Below are 17,417 nucleotides of genomic sequence, written 5' to 3' on the forward strand. Positions count from 1 at the left end.
TAATAAGTGGGGGGGGGGGGGGGGGGGGGTACGAGCGGCCAGTCACGGGAGTTCGCGTCGTCTCTAATAACGCGTCCAATTTCGCTGCACTCTTATCCCTGACGTCTGCTGGATGGCATCTCCGTGACAGAACAGAGAGCAGCGAGCAATGTATGGAGTTGGCCTGGTTCCAGATTCCGGATTCCAGGATCACGGCAACCGACCTGAAACAATCCACGATCTATTAGGATTGGTCTCGAATTGTCTCGGATTTCCGTCAGACATGGAAGGTTCCCCGGCGTCCCCGTTGGACTATCTCCCGGTCGATATCCAGCAGCAACTGCTGCGTCAGTTCTTATTGGACTGGCCTGCAGCAATCAGTTCGCGGGACTGGTCTCGAATCTTCTCTGATTCTGCTCGAAACAAGCGGCGTTCTCCGTTAGAGAACCTCCCAGCCGAGATCCGGCGGGAAGTGCTGTTATTGTTGGACTTTCGGGAGCTGCTCGCCCTCGTCAATGCGTCTCCCGTGTTCCACGAACAGTATCTGGCAGACCACAAGTCTGTTATGTGCAGCTGGCTGCAGAGAGCCCTTGGGGACGCCGCGATTGAGGCGCGTGCTGTGCATCAGGCCGGTATAGTCGGTAGTCTAGATCCTGACTCGCCCGAGTGGCCAGATGTACTACGGCGTTTCCTCGACACATATCGGGCTCGGTCTTCCCGCGTTCAGTCGGACCGCGTGATCCCCTTCGCGGCATTGCCTAAACACGAAGTCAAGTACTTGATCTTCTTCCACCTGAACGTCATCCTACCCTTATCTCGAAGATTCACGAGCTGGGCTTCGATGAATCTGGCCAAGATGGCCAAAACCGAATACTACGCACCACTGCTCAGCAGGGCCGAAGAGACACGAGTTGTACGCGCCCTTTACCGGTTCCAGCTATGTTGCTGCCTCTTTGGCCGGGCCACGTGCGGGGATGACGAGGGATCAGATTGGGGCAACAGAGTACCTCTGTCTATGACAGGGTTTTTCGATACCATGGAGCCCTGGGAGATCGAGGAAGTGGCGTGCATCTGCGACTGGATCATGGAGGAATACGAGTATGTGTTTCGTGCCATTCAGTGGGATGTGCACCCGGACAATCCCCGGTTCAAGGACCAAGGAGGAACTAATACGTCCGACGGGTCCTTCGACTTGGAGAATGAAGGTAGGTCATCCTCGAAAAGTCCCCTACTGAAAAGGGACCGAAGCAAGAGATTACAAGCAACGGGAATGACTGACTGCGTTCTTCAGAGCACCGGAGCGATCTTCTAGTGGGTACTCTGGCTTGTGGCCTAGAGCCATTGGAAAAAGTCCTGTTCCGGACCCAAACCCACGACGATCTTGTTGCGACGATGCAAACCTACGTGGGCGACAACGGGTCTTTTGATCCAGTATGTTGTTGGTGGAAAGAACCCCAGCAGGCCAAGCGAGAGGCTGAGATCTCTTCGGGACAGAGGCTGCAGCAACGGCCGCGGGACCATAGTCCAGTGCAATGGAGCGACGATGTCGTCAAGGTCGAGAGTGGCTCACCGAATTTTGCCTGGACGTTCCTATGGAACAACACATATAGCAACCTGTACGGAGAATTCATCCCGAACAACCTCACTCACTGGGGATATGTCATGTGGGACTTCAGTAGGCTTGTGAGAATGGGCGCCATGTCAGTGTTGGACCGCAAGTGGCTGGAGCTACACAGAGGGGGGGACCCAAGAGGGCACCCAGGGGTTCCGCCGCTATAAGCAGGGAGTTTGGAAGAGGTGGTTAGTTCGTAAAGTTTGAAGGTCTGTTGAGACTGAGAACAGTTGGTGTAACATTTGGGTGTTTTGACAATTGTGCACTTGTTCGGCATGATGGCTGGGCTGATCAGTCCACTGCGTTGGGAGATTCATGGACTCCCGCCTACCTACCCTCGAGCTACCTTACCGCAGTAACGGGCTACGGTTGCAGCGGCGTATGCGGCGCTCAGATCTGACGTAAAAGTTCCCCCTTTACCGGACGGCAAGGCACTTCTATACTGATGGAAAGAACAGGTGTGTGTGATGGAAGAATGTCTATATTGACAGGAGGGTGACGTTCGTACTGACACAAGTGCACTGACGGAGGAAATGCTGCACTGATGGGATAGGTACTGTCTGTACCGACGGAGAAGTAGTGTATACTGCTGTATGCACGTCCTAACCACAGAGAAAAGTTTGTACAGACGGAGACGTTTCTGCCATGACTCTTGAGATACCACGGTACTCTAGATAAACACAGTACCTGCCGTACCAACTCTTCTCTCGGAGTGATCCAAACTGGCCTAGTATATAAGATAGTGTGCTGGCTCGGACTACCGGCGGTATCCCCCTTATAAGGCAACGTATTTGATGATAAGCAACCCGTGATGGTTTCCGATTTCTCAATACACGCTGTAAGCCAGGTAATTCAGCGATTCCACTGTGTTTTGTCACCTTCTGTACAATACTATAGCGTACATGTAATGTACATATACAAAATGGCTACCGGATACAACTAGTGCCGCAGGCCACAAGCGAACGGCTAACGACGTCATTCTCGACCCACGTCCCGTTGAACGAGACCAAAGTGGAGACCCGCTCTCGATTTAAACTTCAGCTATTACATCATCCACTTTCGCATCGCCAACGCCGACGGGAAAGCGGCAACTGCAGAGTCAGACCAAGCCGGACATGGCTCCTTTCAGCCCATTGAATCCTTACCCATGGCTTGGTGTCAGCTCCGTTTGTGCGGATCTCGGAAAAAGAAGAAACTAGCACCGTTATTAGTCTGTAAGCTACGTAGGACAAGACAAGCATTACCTGCGATGCCCAAGCTGTGCTGTGCTACAGGTTGTAGCAGGCTGAGAACTATGGGTATGATGACATGGCCCGCCTGGCTTGCAGAGGGTTTCCGGTTTCACCTGCCCATATCAGTGCCCAGTTATTGTGACCTTGTCGACCTCTCCATCACTGATGCAACCTACACAGTAGGTAGGGTAGCCAGGAGACTATTGCTGCACACCATCCATCCTACGCTATCTCTCTCTGTCTTTCGTTTATACAGCTCGAGAACCCACCGTGACCATGAACACAGACGAGAAAGTCTACCCTTCCGGGCAGCACTACTCGGGGACTAACCGGATCCCCAACATCAAGCAGTTCGTTGAGGGTCTGGACCGCGACAAGAAGGACCGCGACGCCAAGATTGACGCCGAGCTCAAGTCGCATACCCAGCAGCATGGCCAGGTTCAGGACCAGAAGCCGGCCGACGGCGACCACCACCACCGCCAGCTGCAGCAGCAACAACATCAACAGCAGCAGGAGCAGGAGCAAGAGCCGGGGCAGCAGCAACAGGAGAAAAAGGGAGGAAAGAACCGGCGCACCGTGTGGGACCCCGTCACGAAAAAGGAAGTCGAAATCGAGGATATCGACACCCACCACATGAAGGCGTCGGAGGACCCGATGGTAAAGCCTATGAACCTCCCTCCTCTCCCCTTTTAAGTCCTCTAAAGATGTACGCAGCCGCTGACATCCTTCGGCGACAGTTAACCATCCCCAATGCAAACCTGGGCAAAGAAACCACCAAACAGACCAAAGCCTCGCAGTCGGGCGAGGAGTATCGCGTCGCACAGGATGTGACGGCGCCTCCGGACCCCAAGGCCGAGGGCGCGACGTCAGACGTGCCGATCCACGGCGAGAAGACCAACGTCCTCTTCCACCCGACGCCGAGCGTCAGCTACGAGCCCATGTTCGCGTCCATCGAGGCGCGGGCCAACATGCTCTGCGGCGGCGTGTTCCTGGCCGTGGTGCTGGTCGGCAAGGCGCTGGGGGGTGGCAGTCTGTGGGCGCTGGTCCCGCTCGCGGCGGCCGTGTCGTCAGGCGTGTTCCTGTGGGCGAAGGAGCTGGTCCGCCAGGGGCGGGCGACGGAGTGGAGCGCGGAGCAGAAGCGGGGCAAGACGGCCGTGGTGAACTTGATTCCGGAGTCGGTCGAGTGGCTGAACGCGCTGGTGGGGCTGGTCTGGGGCCTGATCAATCCGGACATGTTCGCCGCCGTGGCCGACACGCTCGAGGATGTCATGCAGGCGAGCTTGCCCGGCGTGATCGAGCACGTGAAGGTCAACGACATCAACCAGGGGAGCAATCCGCTGCGGATTCTGAGCTTGAGGGCGCTGCCGGACGCGCACGTGCAGGACCTGAAGGAGGAGATCCACCGACGGGACATGAAGGTGAAGGATCCGCAGGAGCTGGCGGCCGAGGAGGAAGGGGGCGACTTCTACAACCTCGAGGCGACCGTCGCGTACCATTCGCTGCCCTCGTCGGGGGACGTGTCGTCCAAGGCGAAGAACATGGGCATGCAGCTGATCTTCTATCTCGGCGTCAAGGGCTTCTTCGGCATCCCGTTTCCGATCTGGGTCGAGCTGAACCGGCTCGTGGCGACGGTGAGACTGCGGGTCGCCCTGGCGCCGAACCCGCCCTTCGTCAAGACGCTCAGCTTCACGCTGATGGGCCTGCCCAAGGTCGAGGCCGGCTGCGTCCCGCTCGTCGAGAAGGGCGCCAACGTGCTGAACCTGCCACTCATTTCCAACTTTGTCAACTGGGCCATCGCCGCGGCGGCCAACATGTACGTGGCGCCCAAGTCCATGACGCTCGACGTCGGCAAGATGCTGCAGGGCGACGACATCAAGAAGGACACGAACGCGCTGGGCGTGCTGTTCATCCGCATCCACAAGGCCACGGGGCTCAGCAAGCAGGACAGCCGCGGCAGCGAGGGCGGCGGGTCGGACCCGTACATCTGCGTGTCCTTCTCCAAGTTCGGCAAGCCCATGTACTGCACGCGCGTCATCCAGGACGACCTCAACCCGGTCTTCGAGGAGAGCTGCGCGCTGGCCGTGACGCCCGAGGTGCTCAAGGCCGACGAGCAGCTGTCGCTCGAGCTCTGGGACAGCGACCGGTCGTCGGCCGACGACGTGGTGGGCAAGGTCGAGCTGAGCATCCAGAAGCTGATCCAGCACCCGGGGAAGATGTTCCCGCAGGTGTCGCAGCTCCGGGGCGTCAAGGCCGAGAGCTCCATGCCGGGCCAGCTGCACTGGGAGGTCGGCTTCTTCGGCAAGACGCAGTTCCGGCGCGCCCTGCTCACCGACGGCCGCGACCCCAGCCTGCCGCCCGAGCTGCGCGACAAGAAGGAGCTGCAGGACGATAAGGGCAGCCTCGAGACGAGCGAGGAGAACGCCGTGGTGCGCACGCCGCCCGACCCGCTCTGGCCGAGCGGCATCCTCAGCGTGGTCGTGCACCAGATCGTCAACCTCGAGTTCGAGAACGTCAAGGGCTCGCGCGGCGGCAGGCGCACGGGCATCCGGGAGTACGAGCCCGCGCGCCCGGAGGCCGGCGAGAACAAGGAGGAGCAGGGCAAGAAGCTGCCGAGCGCGTACTGCACCATCCTGGTCAACGACGAGCTCGTGTACAAGACGCGCACCAAGGTGGTCTCGTCGCGCCCCATCTTCGAGGCCGGCACCGAGCGCTTCGTGCGCGACTGGCGCTCGTGCATCGTCACCGTGACCGTCCGCGACTCGCGCAACAGGCAGCACGACCCCATCATCGGCGTCGTCCCGCTCCGCCTGTCGGACGTGCTGCAGACCAGCAGCCAGGTCACGCGCTGGTACCCGCTGGACGGCGGCATCGGCTTCGGGCGCGTCCGCATCAGTCTGCTCTTCCGCTCGGTCGAGCTGCGCCTGCCGCCCACCCAGCTCGGCTTCGGCGAGATCGGCACCTTCGAGTTCACCTCAGACAGCATCAGCACGTCGGGCTACTGCCCGAGCGAGCACACCAAGATCCGTCTCCGAACAGGCGGCAGTTCCGCCTCGGTCTCGGGCAGAGTGTGCCGCAGGGCCGACGACGACGGCAACGGCCTGACCTGGGACATCAGCGGCTCGCCGGAGAGCCACCCCAAGTCGCGCCGCATCCGCCTGCCGGTGCGGTACCGCTACCGCTCGCCCGTCTTCTTCGAGTTCCACCCGACCGGCAAGCGCCGCAAGACCGACATCTTCGCCTCCATCTGGCTGCAGGACGTGCCCGACGCCGAGGAGAAGGACTTCGACCTGCCCATCTGGCGCTGCAACAACGGCATGCGCCTCTCGCAGAACTACATCACGCAGGACAACGTGCACTCGGTGCCGGACCTGCAGATCGAGGAGGTCGGACGGCTGCGCTTCCGCGGCCGGTTCAAGCCCGGCACGGACCGGGACCACCTCCGGTTCGTGAGCGACGACAACTCGCGCGAGACCATCGAGACGTGGGAGGCCTGCTTCTCGGAGGGCGTCCGTGCCGAGCACGTCCACCCAGAGGTGCCGCCCGTCGTGCAGCAGCTGCATGAGGAGAGCCTGACGCACGGGAGGGATGTGTTGGCCATGGCGCCCGAGGAAGATAAGAAGAAGTGGCTGTCCAGGGATGGCGCCGAGTGGAGCGGTGCGTTCGGGGAGGATCCGGCTGCGCTGTTAAAGAAGGAGGAGAATGGGCAGCGGCGGGGTTTCGACGTCGACGGGGTCAATGGACCGGGGGAGGAGGAGAGCAGCGATGATCATGACGATGATGATGATGATGACGACTACGATGACAACAACGAAGAGGTTGACCTGGGCGTCAACGACGCTACTTATGATAAGGGAAAGCAGCGACAGAGGACGGAGCAGGACAGTGATGATCGGGGCGGCGAAGGGAACTATACCTGGAAACAGGACCGGGACCGGGGCAACCACGGCGGGCGCGAGTCAGTGGACAGCGAAGGCACCCGCGCGACTAGCAAGTCGAGCAGCAGCAAGAACCCCATCAAGATATACAAGGACTACCGCAGCCGGAGCCGGGACTTGCACCGGAAGCAGCGGGGTTTGATGCAGTGGTAGGCTCTTAGGCTCTTATTCTGTCGTTACTCGACTGGAATCAACTGGATGCTGACTGCAAGCAGGAGACCCATGCGGAATGTCCAGTTTGCTAAGGACGAGGCCGTCTTTGCTGCGAGGAGGGTCATGAAGATGGGCAGTCTCAATGGCCGGAAGCCGGACGTTGAGACCGAGGTTTGAGGTGAAGAGCGATCTCAGGGTGTACGACTAATGTCGGGGATAACATTTCCCATGTCTTGCGTTCTGCTATGGTCGGGAAAGGAGGTCGATGGCACAAAGAAACAAATGTGCGAGTAATGCGAGACTGGTTGGATGATACCTAATAATCATATTTTTCTGTTAGGCAAGGGCAGGATCGTACAGGTAGTTGTTGCGCTCGACGAGTTCAATGTCAAAGGCGGGTTCAATGTTGAAGTTGAAAAAGGAGATAAATGCCAAGCCTCACAGGCAGTGCAACCATAGCCCACTTCAGCCCTAACCCTGCGTTCCTAACAAACTTGAATTCATGTTTGAACCCGACGTCATAGACCACTTCTTCTATCACGAGCACCTCGTGGGTTCATGAGCCTCGCCCCGAGACATGCCACTCTTGATACTAAACAGAAAGTTCATCTGAATTGCATTCTTTGAACCTCGGTAACCATCTTCACAAAGTCTTCACTGCTTGCCACTGGCACAGCCCTGTCTACATTCGACGAGCTCTCCGGTTGGACCTTCTCGAAACACCTGGCGAAAGATCAACACTCAACCCACCGACCAACCGAGCAACCTTTATAACCGGCAACCACACCCTTGTGGTTTTACCTACCAGACCTCAGAACGCTCGCAAATATGCCTTATCTATCTCCCTACTCTCCACGGAAACGGCGTTCCGCCCGCCTCGTGGCAGTCTGGATGCTCACCTTCGTCTTCATCGTCTGGATGACCTGGTACATCTCGACCCGGCACCGGGAGAAAGCGAAGCCGATCGTCGACGAATTCCTCCGGCCGGTGAAAGTGCCGGGCGAGGGCGGGGAAGCGGGAGCGGGAGCGGAGGGTGTTGGTCACTGATGAGTTGGGGGCAGTGAAGCCTTCCCATCTTGGGTTTGGGTGCGGTTATGGAATTGAGATGTTGGGCGAATCTTGCCTTGCAATGTGGGACGGTATCATATCCTTGCTGTCTGAGGTCTAGAGTACTAGCTGATCTATATTGCGTAGGCGTTGGAAGTAGGCTTGCGCTACGGACTGCGGGAGGTTATGTCCTAGAACAATGCCAGGAGCCACCAGTTACAGATAATCAAACCGGGAAGGAGGATAATAGGCGCATCTGCCATAGGCATACCCGAACTGGTCTGGACGGCATCCCAACGGCCCGGAAGAACCAGCCAGTCAACTGGGTGGGTTGATAGCTTCAAGGGCGCACTGGTTCAACATTTCAACCCATGGCAATGGCGGAAGGACAAACAGTCCCGGCTGGGCCGCATCACATAAATCACACACACATCAGCACAATGCATTTCGACATCCTGACTCAGCCAGGACATCTCCCTCTACGCCTTACCTTTGACGGGACAACAACTAAGCTCAACAACCGTGTCAGTACAGACTCAAACTCATATATTCAACGAAAGAGAGGGTTGATGCACCTTTGTATCCCCTGATTACCAACCCTATACGCCAGTCCCACACAGTCATCTCCTCCCCACCTCCCACCTAAGCCAACCGTACACCCGCCTTCCTCTCCTTCTTGGTCTGATGCGACGTAGCCGAGCTCATACCCACATTCTGGCTGGCGTCCAGCATGCTCTGCGCCATGCGCCTCTTCTCCTCCGCCAACTTCTTGAGCTTCTTGTCCGTCTTGCCCTTGCCGCTGCCCTTGCCATGGAACTGATGCGACAGCTCCTTGAAGGCTTCCTTGGCGTCCAGCGAGCGCCCGTTGTCGTCCACATACTTGAGCTCCACGCTGGGGCGGTATCCTTCCCGGAACAGTGCATCGATGACCCGCGACTGGTGCTGGTCGCGCAGCGTGTTCTGCTGGCGCTGCCACTCCTCGCGCTCGCGCACCGACATGCGCTCCAACCGGCCCGAGGCGCGGTCCCGCTCGCGCTGGGCCTTCGTCTCCTGGTCGAAGAGGTCCATCCGGCGGCGGAGCTCGTTGAGGAAGCGCTGGCGCTGGCGGAACTGCTCGTTGAGCTCGGCGCCTTTGCCTTCTTCGATCAGGTGGCGGTCGCGAAGCAAGGCCAGTGTTGCGCCGAGGCCTTGGTCGACTGTCTTTTCTTCCTCGACACCGATCGGGGGCAACTCGGCGAGGGGCGAGGTGTCGCGGGAGCCGACAGGGTGGCGGTCGGCATCGTGCATCTCTTCGTCTTCGGAGGACTCGTCGTGCATGGTTGTGACTGGCGCTTCCGCAGACTTTGATCTGCGCGGTTTACGCTCTTCTTCGGCTTCTGCGCGTAACCCATCGACGAATCTACTGATTTCGTCCATGACGATGCCCGATTCTTCCTGCGGCTGCCCATCTGCTTGGGCGGATTCTTCCCGTAGCTGTCTTGCGATATCCTCCGGCCGCATCTTCTTCCGCTTCTTCAGCGCCTCTCTCCTTTGAAGAGCTAGGGACGACTGGAGGTCGTCATCATCGACGAAGGTGTCGTCGACTACTTTCCTCTTTTTCGTAAAGGCGGCAGCACCGGAATCAACTTCCATTTCTTGGGGAGGCCCACCGTCGCCAGTGTCTCCCGGAAAGAGAATATCGTCGTCATCGGCCCGACGTTGCCTTGTCGACTTGGACTTCTTCTTGGGCTTCTTGACCTTGACCTCTGACGGGTCGAGATAGTCGGAAGTCGGCGCAGGCGCGTCTTCTGTTCTGCCGGTTAGCTCAAATCCGGAAGTGCCAATGCGTGCTTCGCAGGGTTGCTCACCGAGAATATCGATGTCCACCGCCTGGCGTTTCCTCTTCTGGACCGGCGCCTCAAGGATATCGCCCAGCTCCGCCGCAGTCGCAGCCGAATCTAATGTGAACGCCTTCTTCTTCTTCCCGTAGATCTCTTCGTCGTATTTTGATAATAGGCCAATTTCCCCCGTCTCATCCACGTCGTTCGGGTCGTAAACGGGCCTCTTCTTTTTCAGTTCGAGTTTCTCCTGTAGCTTCTCCTGTTCGCGCAGCGCCAGATTCTCGAGCTCGTCACCCTCATCCTCGTTTTCCAACACGCCAGTGTCCTTGAGCGTAAGGATCTGATCCTCGCCCCCGAGGAAGCTGGCCATGTCATGCGCGACCTTGACGCCGGCCAGGTCAGCAGCCGTGTGCTCGGCAGCCTTGGCAGCTTCGGCGGCAGCTTTCTCCTCCTCCGCCTTGCGGGCAGCCTCAAGTTTCTTCTGCCGCTTCTTCTGATTCTTCAGCCATGACTTGACGTCGAGGTCGTCGTCGTCGTCGGCCAACCCCTTTCCCTCGACAACAGCCGATCGCTGCGCAAGCTCGCGGGCTTTCTTGATCGCAGCCGCCTTCTCTTCGCGTCGCTTCTTGGCGTCTTCCGCTTCTTGTATTTTCCTGAAATTCTCATAGGCGGCGGCTTCGCGGGTTTCCAGGGTGCTGACAGGCTGACCATCGTCACCGACCTCCGGTTCTGGCGTCGTCTCGTCGGGAGGTGGCGCTGCTCCAGGGACTGGCAAAGGCTTCATGCCATTTGCCACCCGGACCTTGTTGATCTCCTCAATCGCTGCAGCGTCCATTTTGATGTTGAGTGCTGGCCGATGTCGAATTGGGGACTGAAACGACCTTTACTGTGTATTGATGTTGAGCGCAAGGCGGGTTGCGGCGAATCCAAGACATGCAGGAAATGAGGCTGGCAGATGCGCAAGTCAGCGCGACCGGGTACGGCCCGCAGTGGCTGAGTGGCAGCTGAGCGATAAGATAAGCTAAAAACGCAAGGCCGACTTTGGCCCCACTTCCCAAAAAATTCCGCAGCTATTTAGTGAACGCGAGTTTGGAAAGCTTCCTCTTTCTCTTCTCTTTTCTCTCTTCAAGGACCTGTGCCCAGCGATCCTCTGCCACCTCGGTGGTCAGGGTCGATTGCTGCGGCAGTTCGGTGAACCAAGGAGCCATCAACCTCTCATGATGTCAATTTCCACCCGACAGGTCCAAGATCGACCGAACTCCGGGGAGCCACGTTCGCTGTAAAAGGCTTGAGCGTGGTCAACCGGATGATTTAGGAGATGCCATATTCCAAGCCGTTCGCCGAGACCGTTGGTTAATGGGGCTGGGGGAAACCATGGCTATGCTACATTTCTGCAATTCCTCGCGTAGGAGCTGTCTGGGCGACCCGTATGTGTCGTCCATGCCCATACTCGCTCATTGATCGTCACGTTCCAGGTTGTCGAGCTTGGGCACCTCATTCTCTTAGTGGGCGGACCGACTATTCCGAGGATTGCCTGTTTTCCCTTGGGCGCGAAGCTGGACAAGAGAATAGGACCGATGACGGTCTGATGCCATGCGCGTCGTGGCCCGTGGTGATGCAGTAAGGTGGGAGTCGGTGGATGTGTCGGTGCTTCTCGGCGGAACCAGGCCTCGATCTCGTCATGGCAGAGCGTGTTGCGTTCTCCAAGAGGTCTTAGTCTCGAGACCATGGCGTGCTATGCACTCCGCAAGCAGTACATGGCTGAACACCTGCATACGTACTGTACTAATAATGGCATTGACGTCGTCGTCCTGAGCCTCGGCGCGAGCTACCATTTTGGTTGCAGCTGCCGTATGGGGCCCCGCTTGACAGTTTGGTCCGCTGGGTGCCGAGGCGGGGCCGGCAGTCGTCTCCAGGTCCTTAGGTGACCAACAACGGCCCGATTTCTTGATGCGATCGGGCATGGGAGCCGCGCTCGGCGTTGACTGCATGGTTCGAACTCCGAAGGAAGGATGTACTGAGTATACCTCGGCTAGATTAGATGGAAGCGAATGGCTGCATTCATGTGCTGTTTGAAGACATGTGTGCACCCGACCTTGCAACTTACAAGCAAAGCAGCTGTCACGCCGTGGCTTTTAAAACATGCTGGTAACGACCGGCGACTTCCGTCTCCACCTAACCTTCAACCTGCACAGTCGACCCAAACCGTAGCGTACAGTTGCATCCGCCATCTTCGTCCGCATTTCTTCAGAGTATATCCGTAATTCCTCTCTTCTGTGAGTCCGTACCTGAGCAAGGGTGTCGGAGTTCGAACCATTGCCATGTCCGCCTTGCTTGTCTGGCCTCCATGTCCGATTGGTTCCTCGCAGTTGTCCGGAGAGCGCCGTGACACGCTCCCTTGGGCTCATCCCGTCCCCCACACTGCAGGTCGATCGGTCAGTCTGGGGTACACGTGTAACAGTGCTTGTGACACCACACCGCTGCACCCCATACCTACTTACCTACACTATGTATCCCAGGCCGACGGCAGCACGTCGGTGTTTCTCAATTCCTCGCTTCCAAGGTTCGCGTCCCGGTTCTTAGCAGGGCCGATCGAGCGCCCTCTTTCCCGGGCCAATCTCTCACACGCAGCCAAGTATAGCCATCTCGACGTTGCACTGGGGCAACGCGCGACGGCGTGAGACTCATTTGTTGAAGAAACACCGAACGCTAATAAGCGAGTTGTACGACACTGCACTTGGATCTCGGTCCTAGCCCCGCATCCCACGGCATCCGTTCCCGACACAGCGCGACTTTTAGACTGAACCGCAGTCCGGCTCTTGCCGAGCCCAATGCGGAAGGAGGGTGGACATCACGGGCAGGACGCTGTTGTTGTGTTGGTACTGAGGCGGGTATAAGAAAGGGGTGATCTCCAAGCTCCATGATGGACGTGGCACTGCACGCTCAGGATTACCTGGCATCGTTCAACGCATCCGGCCTCATCCTGCCCGCCATGCACGCCCTCTCGTCGCTGTTCGTCCTGGGCACTTGCGCCGTCCAGGCTGCCCTGGGCCTGCCCGACGCCGCTCTCCGCGCAAAGCGGGAGGGCGCCATCCTCAAGCGGTCCGTCGACTCGTTCGTCCAGACCGAGACGCCGATCGCTTGGAGCAAGCTGCTCTGCAACATTGGCTCCAACGGCTGTGCTGCTTCCGGGGCTGCGGCCGGCGTGGTCGTCGCAAGCCCTTCCAAGTCCGAGCCCGACTGTAAGTGCTTCTCTTTCCCGTAAGGGTTAAGTGGTGGCTCGAGAACCCTTTGCATGGCGTACTGATGGGGGTCGCACAGACTGGTACACGTGGACGAGAGATTCGGCCCTGGTGCTGACGGGCATCGCGGATGCCTTTGCCCAGAACTACTCGGCCTCCCTGCAGAGCACCATCCAGAACTACATTGCCGCCCAGGCCAAGGTCCAGGGCGTGTCGAACCCCTCGGGCAGCCTCTCGGACGGTGCTGGTCTCGGCGAGCCCAAGTTCATGGTCGACCTCAGCCAGTTCACCGGTGCTTGGGGCCGGCCGCAGAGAGACGGCCCGCCTCTCCGCGCCATCGCCCTCACGCGGTATGCCAGGTGGCTGATCAACAACGGGTACACGGCCACGGCCGCGGATGTCGTGTGGCCGGTCATCAAGAACGACCTTGCCTACGCCGCTCAGTACTGGTACAATACGCCCTAATCTTGTGTCTTGTCTTCGGAGTGCTAACTCTCCCCTAGGAACCAGACCGGCTTTGATCTCTGGGAGGAGGTTCCTGGCAGCTCGTTCTTCACCATTGCCAGCACTCACCGGGGTCAGTGCCGCTCGCTGCATGTGCTCGAGTGATCGCAAACTGACAGGGAACAGCTCTGGTCGAGGGCGCCTACCTTGCTGCCCAGCTGAACACCACATGCAACGCTTGCATTACCGTGGCCCCGCAGGTCCTGTGCTTCCAGCAGACCTTCTGGTCGGCATCTGGCAGCTACGTCGTTTCCAACAGTAAGCTTATCCTCTCCGTGGTTGGATAGCGGCGCAGCCCTTAACTAACAGCGAGCTGCAGTCAACACGGGCACCTCCCGGTCGGGCAAGGATCTCAACTCGGTCCTGACCTCCATTCACACCTTCGACCCGGCCGTCGGCTGCGATGCCGTCACCTTCCAGCCCTGCAGCGACAGGGCGCTGGCTAACCACAAGGCGTACGTCGACTCGTTCCGCTCCGTCTACGCCATCAACTCGGGCATTGCCCAGGGCAAGGCCGTTGCCGTGGGCCGATACTCGGAGGATGTCTACTACAACGGCAACCCGTGGTACATCGGCAACTTCGCAGCGGCCGAGCAGCTCTACGACGCCATCTACGTCTGGAAGCAAGCGGGCTCCATCACCGTGACCCAGCTGTCTCTGCCCTTCTTCAAGGACCTGATCCCCTCCATCGCCGCAGGCACGTACGCCAAGGGCTCGTCCACCTACCAGTCCATCCTCGACGCCGTCTCCGCCTACGCCGACGACTTCATCAACGTGGCCGCCAAGTACACGCCCGCAGACGGCTCGCTCGCCGAGCAGTTCGACCGCAACACGGGTAAGCCCATCTCCGCCGCCGACCTGACCTGGTCCTACTCGGCCTTCCTCTCGGCCGCCGAGCGCCGCGCCGGTATCGTGCCTGCGGGCTGGAGCGCCGAGAACGGCAAGACGCTCCCCAGCTCCTGCTCGCCCCTCGCCGTTAGGGGCACCTACGCCGCCGCCACCAAGACGTCCTTCCCGGCCAACCAGACGCCCAACCCGTCGGCCGCCCCGGCCCCTTCCCCGTTCCCGACGAACTGTGCCGACGCCAGCGAGGTGTATGTCACCTTCAACGAGCGCGTGGCCACTCAGTGGGGGGAGAGCATCAAGGTGGTGGGTAGCGTGGCCGAGCTGGGCAGCTGGAACGTGGCGGACGCCCCGGCGCTGTCGGCGAGCGGCTACACGAGCGAGAATCCCATATGGAGCGCCACGGTGCCGCTGCCGGCCGGGCAAGCGGTGCAGTACAAGTATGTCAAGGTCGGGTCCGACGGGAAGGTGACCTGGGAGTCGGATCCGAACCGCAGCTTGACGGTCCAGAGTGCCGCCGGTCAGTGTGCGGCTAGCCTGACGGTGAATGATAGTTGGCGGTAAGGGGGGATGCGAGGATTGGATGGTCGGGCCTATGATAGATTTATGACGGATCAGATCAGGATTTATGGCTGGAGAGATGAGTGGTTAGAATGGAATGATAACATGGAGATGGATATGTGCATCGAAAGGCCGACATACTAAGAACGCTTGAGTGTACTTTTCATCGTTCACCTTCCGCGTTTCACACTGGCTTGAGAAACTTCAAAGGTCAGCATAGCAGGGCTAGCCCCTAACATCATGCCGCCCTCCGCCCAAACTTCATACCGAGTCGTCTCACTTCGCATCTCCGTCACCTCGGGCCCCATCCACCCCTTTCTCCCCACCCAAACAAATCCTCTCCAACTCGTCCATAACAACCTGCACAGCCCACTCCAGCATCTCCCCAAACTCAGCATCCTCCTTCCCTTGATTCGCAGCCATTGCCCGAATCCCCTCGCGCCTCAAAACACCCTCATCCAACCTGCCGCCCTCCACGACCCCCTCGACAAACATCCAGCGATGCGCCGCCGCATAGTTGGGCCACACAATCTTCTCCACGTAGCCCGGAGGGTCCTTCCAGAATCCTTCCAGCGTGACATAGCCGTCGCGCGCCTCGCGCCGCTGCAGCGCCTTTTGTTTGCTCACCTGTAGGAAGAGCTTGATGTCCAGCAGCGAGGTCACGCGGCAGAGGGGTTGCGGCTGCGGGGAGAAGAGGAGGAAGCCGTCTAGGATGCACAGGCGCGTATTTTTCTTGTTCCTGTTCTTCTTCTTCTTCTTCTCTTCTTCGTTGTCGTCCTGGTTTTGAGGGGTGGGTTGTGAATCATTCTCGTTGCTTTCACCTGCTGATGATCGTGGTGGTGGAGGGGGAGAGGAGAAGATGAGAGAGCCCGGTTGGCCTGGGGCAAGCCAGGCGCGGACTTTGGCGGTGCAGTGTGCCAGCCGGGAGGGGCTTATTGGGCTCGGGCCGACGGAATTCTGGTCTTCCTTGGAGATGAGGGAGGCCTGTATTCGTCGGGCGGGCATTGTTGTGGTGAGCGAACTTCTTGACGATGATGATTTTCCCGAGGAGGGCAATGAGGTAAAGGAGGAGGAGGAGGATGCGAGGGGAGTTCGTGGTGAGGATGGTGGTGGTGGTAGGGGGAGAGGAGAGGAGGTGCAGCCGTGGCCACTGCGATGGGAGAGGCGCGATGTGGACGAGCAGGGGTTGGTGTCGGAGGATGGGGTAGTAGTGGTGTTGGGCACGATGCTACTGACTGGTGATGAGCCCGTCTCGCGGATGTGGGTGAGGGCGGCTTCAAGGTCCGGGATGGAGATCGCTTCCGGGCAGTCCCAGTCGAGGAGGCCATCCTTAATCGGAAGTCTTCGGGGCTATGTGAGCCGACAGCAGCCGGGAACGAATAGCGAGGGCGAGCGCGAGCTTACTCCGACTCTGGCTTATAGAAGTCATCTTCATGGAGAATGAAGGTCTCGGGGAAGATGTCGCGGAGCAGTCGTGCGAGAGTCGTCTTGCCGCTCGACGAACAGCCGCTGATGCCGATTAGAATCGTGCGTGGCTGCTCCATTTCGAGCCTTAAGACTTTTCAGGTCAGTTAGGCAATGGTCTACAGTCAAATGCCAGAACAGGGACTTACGGTAGTGTCATGAGCCTATCATCGGAACCGTGAGCCGCAAGTGAGTGAGTGAGACAGTGAGTGAGATTGAGAACCGAGTGGGGTGATGAGCCCCGTCGGCCGATGGTCGTACTTTACACAGTGTGTGCTTCCAGGTGAAGTGACAAGCACTACGGAGTACAGCAACGTCTCGATGCCAGACAGTTATCGGGATTTCATCTCGGTAGACAGGAGACCTACAGACGAGGAGATTCAAAAAGAGTTCTTGACCTGAGCAAATTGTACCTGAAGTGAGCGAATATCTGCAGGACTTTGAAGTGTGCAAGGCACTTCGTACAGTGTGGGTGACATCCATCTACCGGATCCCCTGACCGTATACAGATGCCGCCCTCTATCGGGATATGGCAAAGAAAGATGAGGTTCTGTATCCTATACGTCGCGTCGTGTTAGATTCTATGAATGAATATGGGAATGGACGACCAACTAATAAGAAGCTGTTGATGTATTGTACACCGGTTGAATAGGATGCGGAGGACCTCCAATCGCTCGGCCGGTATGTGGACCGTGCGCTTGACGCTCCCTAGCAGTGCCTAGTAGGTGAGCGAGGTCAAGTCACGGCACACAGATTTCCAGAGCACTACTAGTATCAAGCTTTACTATTACCCACCCTGACTGAAGCCATCGCCAGCTACACGCCCATCAATATACGCAGGGACTTGGTGCTGCGTTCTCTGCTGTGCTCGTAACCCCCCTTAGACTACAACGCCATACCGGATTACTATGCGGCCCGTCCACGACATCCTGTTCGGACGAAACTTGCCCTAGGACCCTTGAAACAATTTCAGGTGCTTCGAAGCGCAAATGGTCGCCTTGTGACCTGGAGAGACTCGGCCAGAA

General features: G+C 58.5%; 5 protein-coding genes across 5 annotated transcripts; 3 read left to right on the plus strand and 2 right to left on the minus strand.

The window, feature by feature from the left end:
* The first annotated feature begins 24 nt into the window (after positions 1–24).
* Positions 25–1,839, plus strand: B0T15DRAFT_235219 (uncharacterized protein). The gene is made up of 2 exons (XM_062863007.1): positions 25–1,184; positions 1,271–1,839. Exons 1-2 carry the CDS (start codon positions 149–151, stop codon positions 1,756–1,758), a joined length of 1,524 nt encoding a protein of 507 aa, XP_062720073.1. The 5' UTR covers positions 25–148; the 3' UTR covers positions 1,759–1,839.
* A 1,260-nt stretch (positions 1,840–3,099) lies between these two features.
* On the plus strand, positions 3,100–7,366 carry B0T15DRAFT_557884 (uncharacterized protein; the record flags this gene model as incomplete). Its single annotated transcript, XM_062870458.1, has 4 exons — positions 3,100–3,261; positions 3,331–3,480; positions 3,561–6,907; positions 6,974–7,366. 4 exons carry the CDS (start codon positions 3,100–3,102, stop codon positions 7,086–7,088), a joined length of 3,774 nt encoding a protein of 1,257 aa, XP_062720074.1. The 3' UTR covers positions 7,089–7,366.
* Positions 7,367–8,447: 1,081 nt separating this feature from the next.
* Positions 8,448–10,689, minus strand: B0T15DRAFT_235427 (SART-1 protein). The gene has a single exon (XM_062863009.1). The coding sequence runs from the start codon at positions 10,611–10,613 to the stop codon at positions 8,601–8,603; it is 2,013 nt and encodes a 670-aa protein (XP_062720075.1). The 5' UTR covers positions 10,614–10,689; the 3' UTR covers positions 8,448–8,600.
* A 2,081-nt stretch (positions 10,690–12,770) lies between these two features.
* B0T15DRAFT_512466 (Six-hairpin glycosidase-like protein) lies at positions 12,771–14,931 on the plus strand (the record flags this gene model as incomplete). The annotated part of the gene is made up of 5 exons (XM_062867981.1): positions 12,771–13,020; positions 13,100–13,469; positions 13,524–13,597; positions 13,651–13,782; positions 13,844–14,931. 5 exons carry the CDS (start codon positions 12,771–12,773, stop codon positions 14,929–14,931), a joined length of 1,914 nt encoding a protein of 637 aa, XP_062720076.1.
* A 90-nt stretch (positions 14,932–15,021) lies between these two features.
* Positions 15,022–16,698, minus strand: B0T15DRAFT_235357 (putative nicotinamide riboside protein). The gene is made up of 3 exons (XM_062863008.1): positions 16,542–16,698; positions 16,333–16,479; positions 15,022–16,270 (listed from the first exon to the last, which is right to left on the minus strand). Exons 1-3 carry the CDS (start codon positions 16,550–16,552, stop codon positions 15,205–15,207), a joined length of 1,224 nt encoding a protein of 407 aa, XP_062720077.1. The 5' UTR covers positions 16,553–16,698; the 3' UTR covers positions 15,022–15,204.
* Positions 16,699–17,417: the final 719 nt, after the last annotated feature.

Source organism: Chaetomium strumarium, assembly GCF_033439665.1.
Source record: "Chaetomium strumarium strain CBS 333.67 chromosome Unknown B0T15scaffold_5, whole genome shotgun sequence".
Taxonomy (NCBI): domain Eukaryota; kingdom Fungi; phylum Ascomycota; class Sordariomycetes; order Sordariales; family Chaetomiaceae; genus Chaetomium; species Chaetomium strumarium.

What these genes read in the sequence shown, in the direction of transcription:
- B0T15DRAFT_235219 (XM_062863007.1), top strand. Translation starts at nt 149, where the DNA reads ATGTATGGAGTTGGCCTGGTTCCAGATTCCGGATTCCAGGATCACGGC. An exon ending in CTTCGACTTGGAGAATGAAG is followed by an intron (nt 1,185 to 1,270) that starts GTAGGTCATCCT and finishes TGCGTTCTTCAG; the next exon opens with AGCACCGGAGCGATCTTCTA.
- B0T15DRAFT_235427 (XM_062863009.1), bottom strand. Translation starts at nt 10,613, where the DNA reads ATGGACGCTGCAGCGATTGAGGAGATCAACAAGGTCCGGGTGGCAAAT.
- B0T15DRAFT_235357 (XM_062863008.1), bottom strand. An exon ending in TTCTATAAGCCAGAGTCGGA is followed by an intron (nt 16,271 to 16,332) that starts GTAAGCTCGCGC and finishes ATAGCCCCGAAG; the next exon opens with ACTTCCGATTAAGGATGGCC.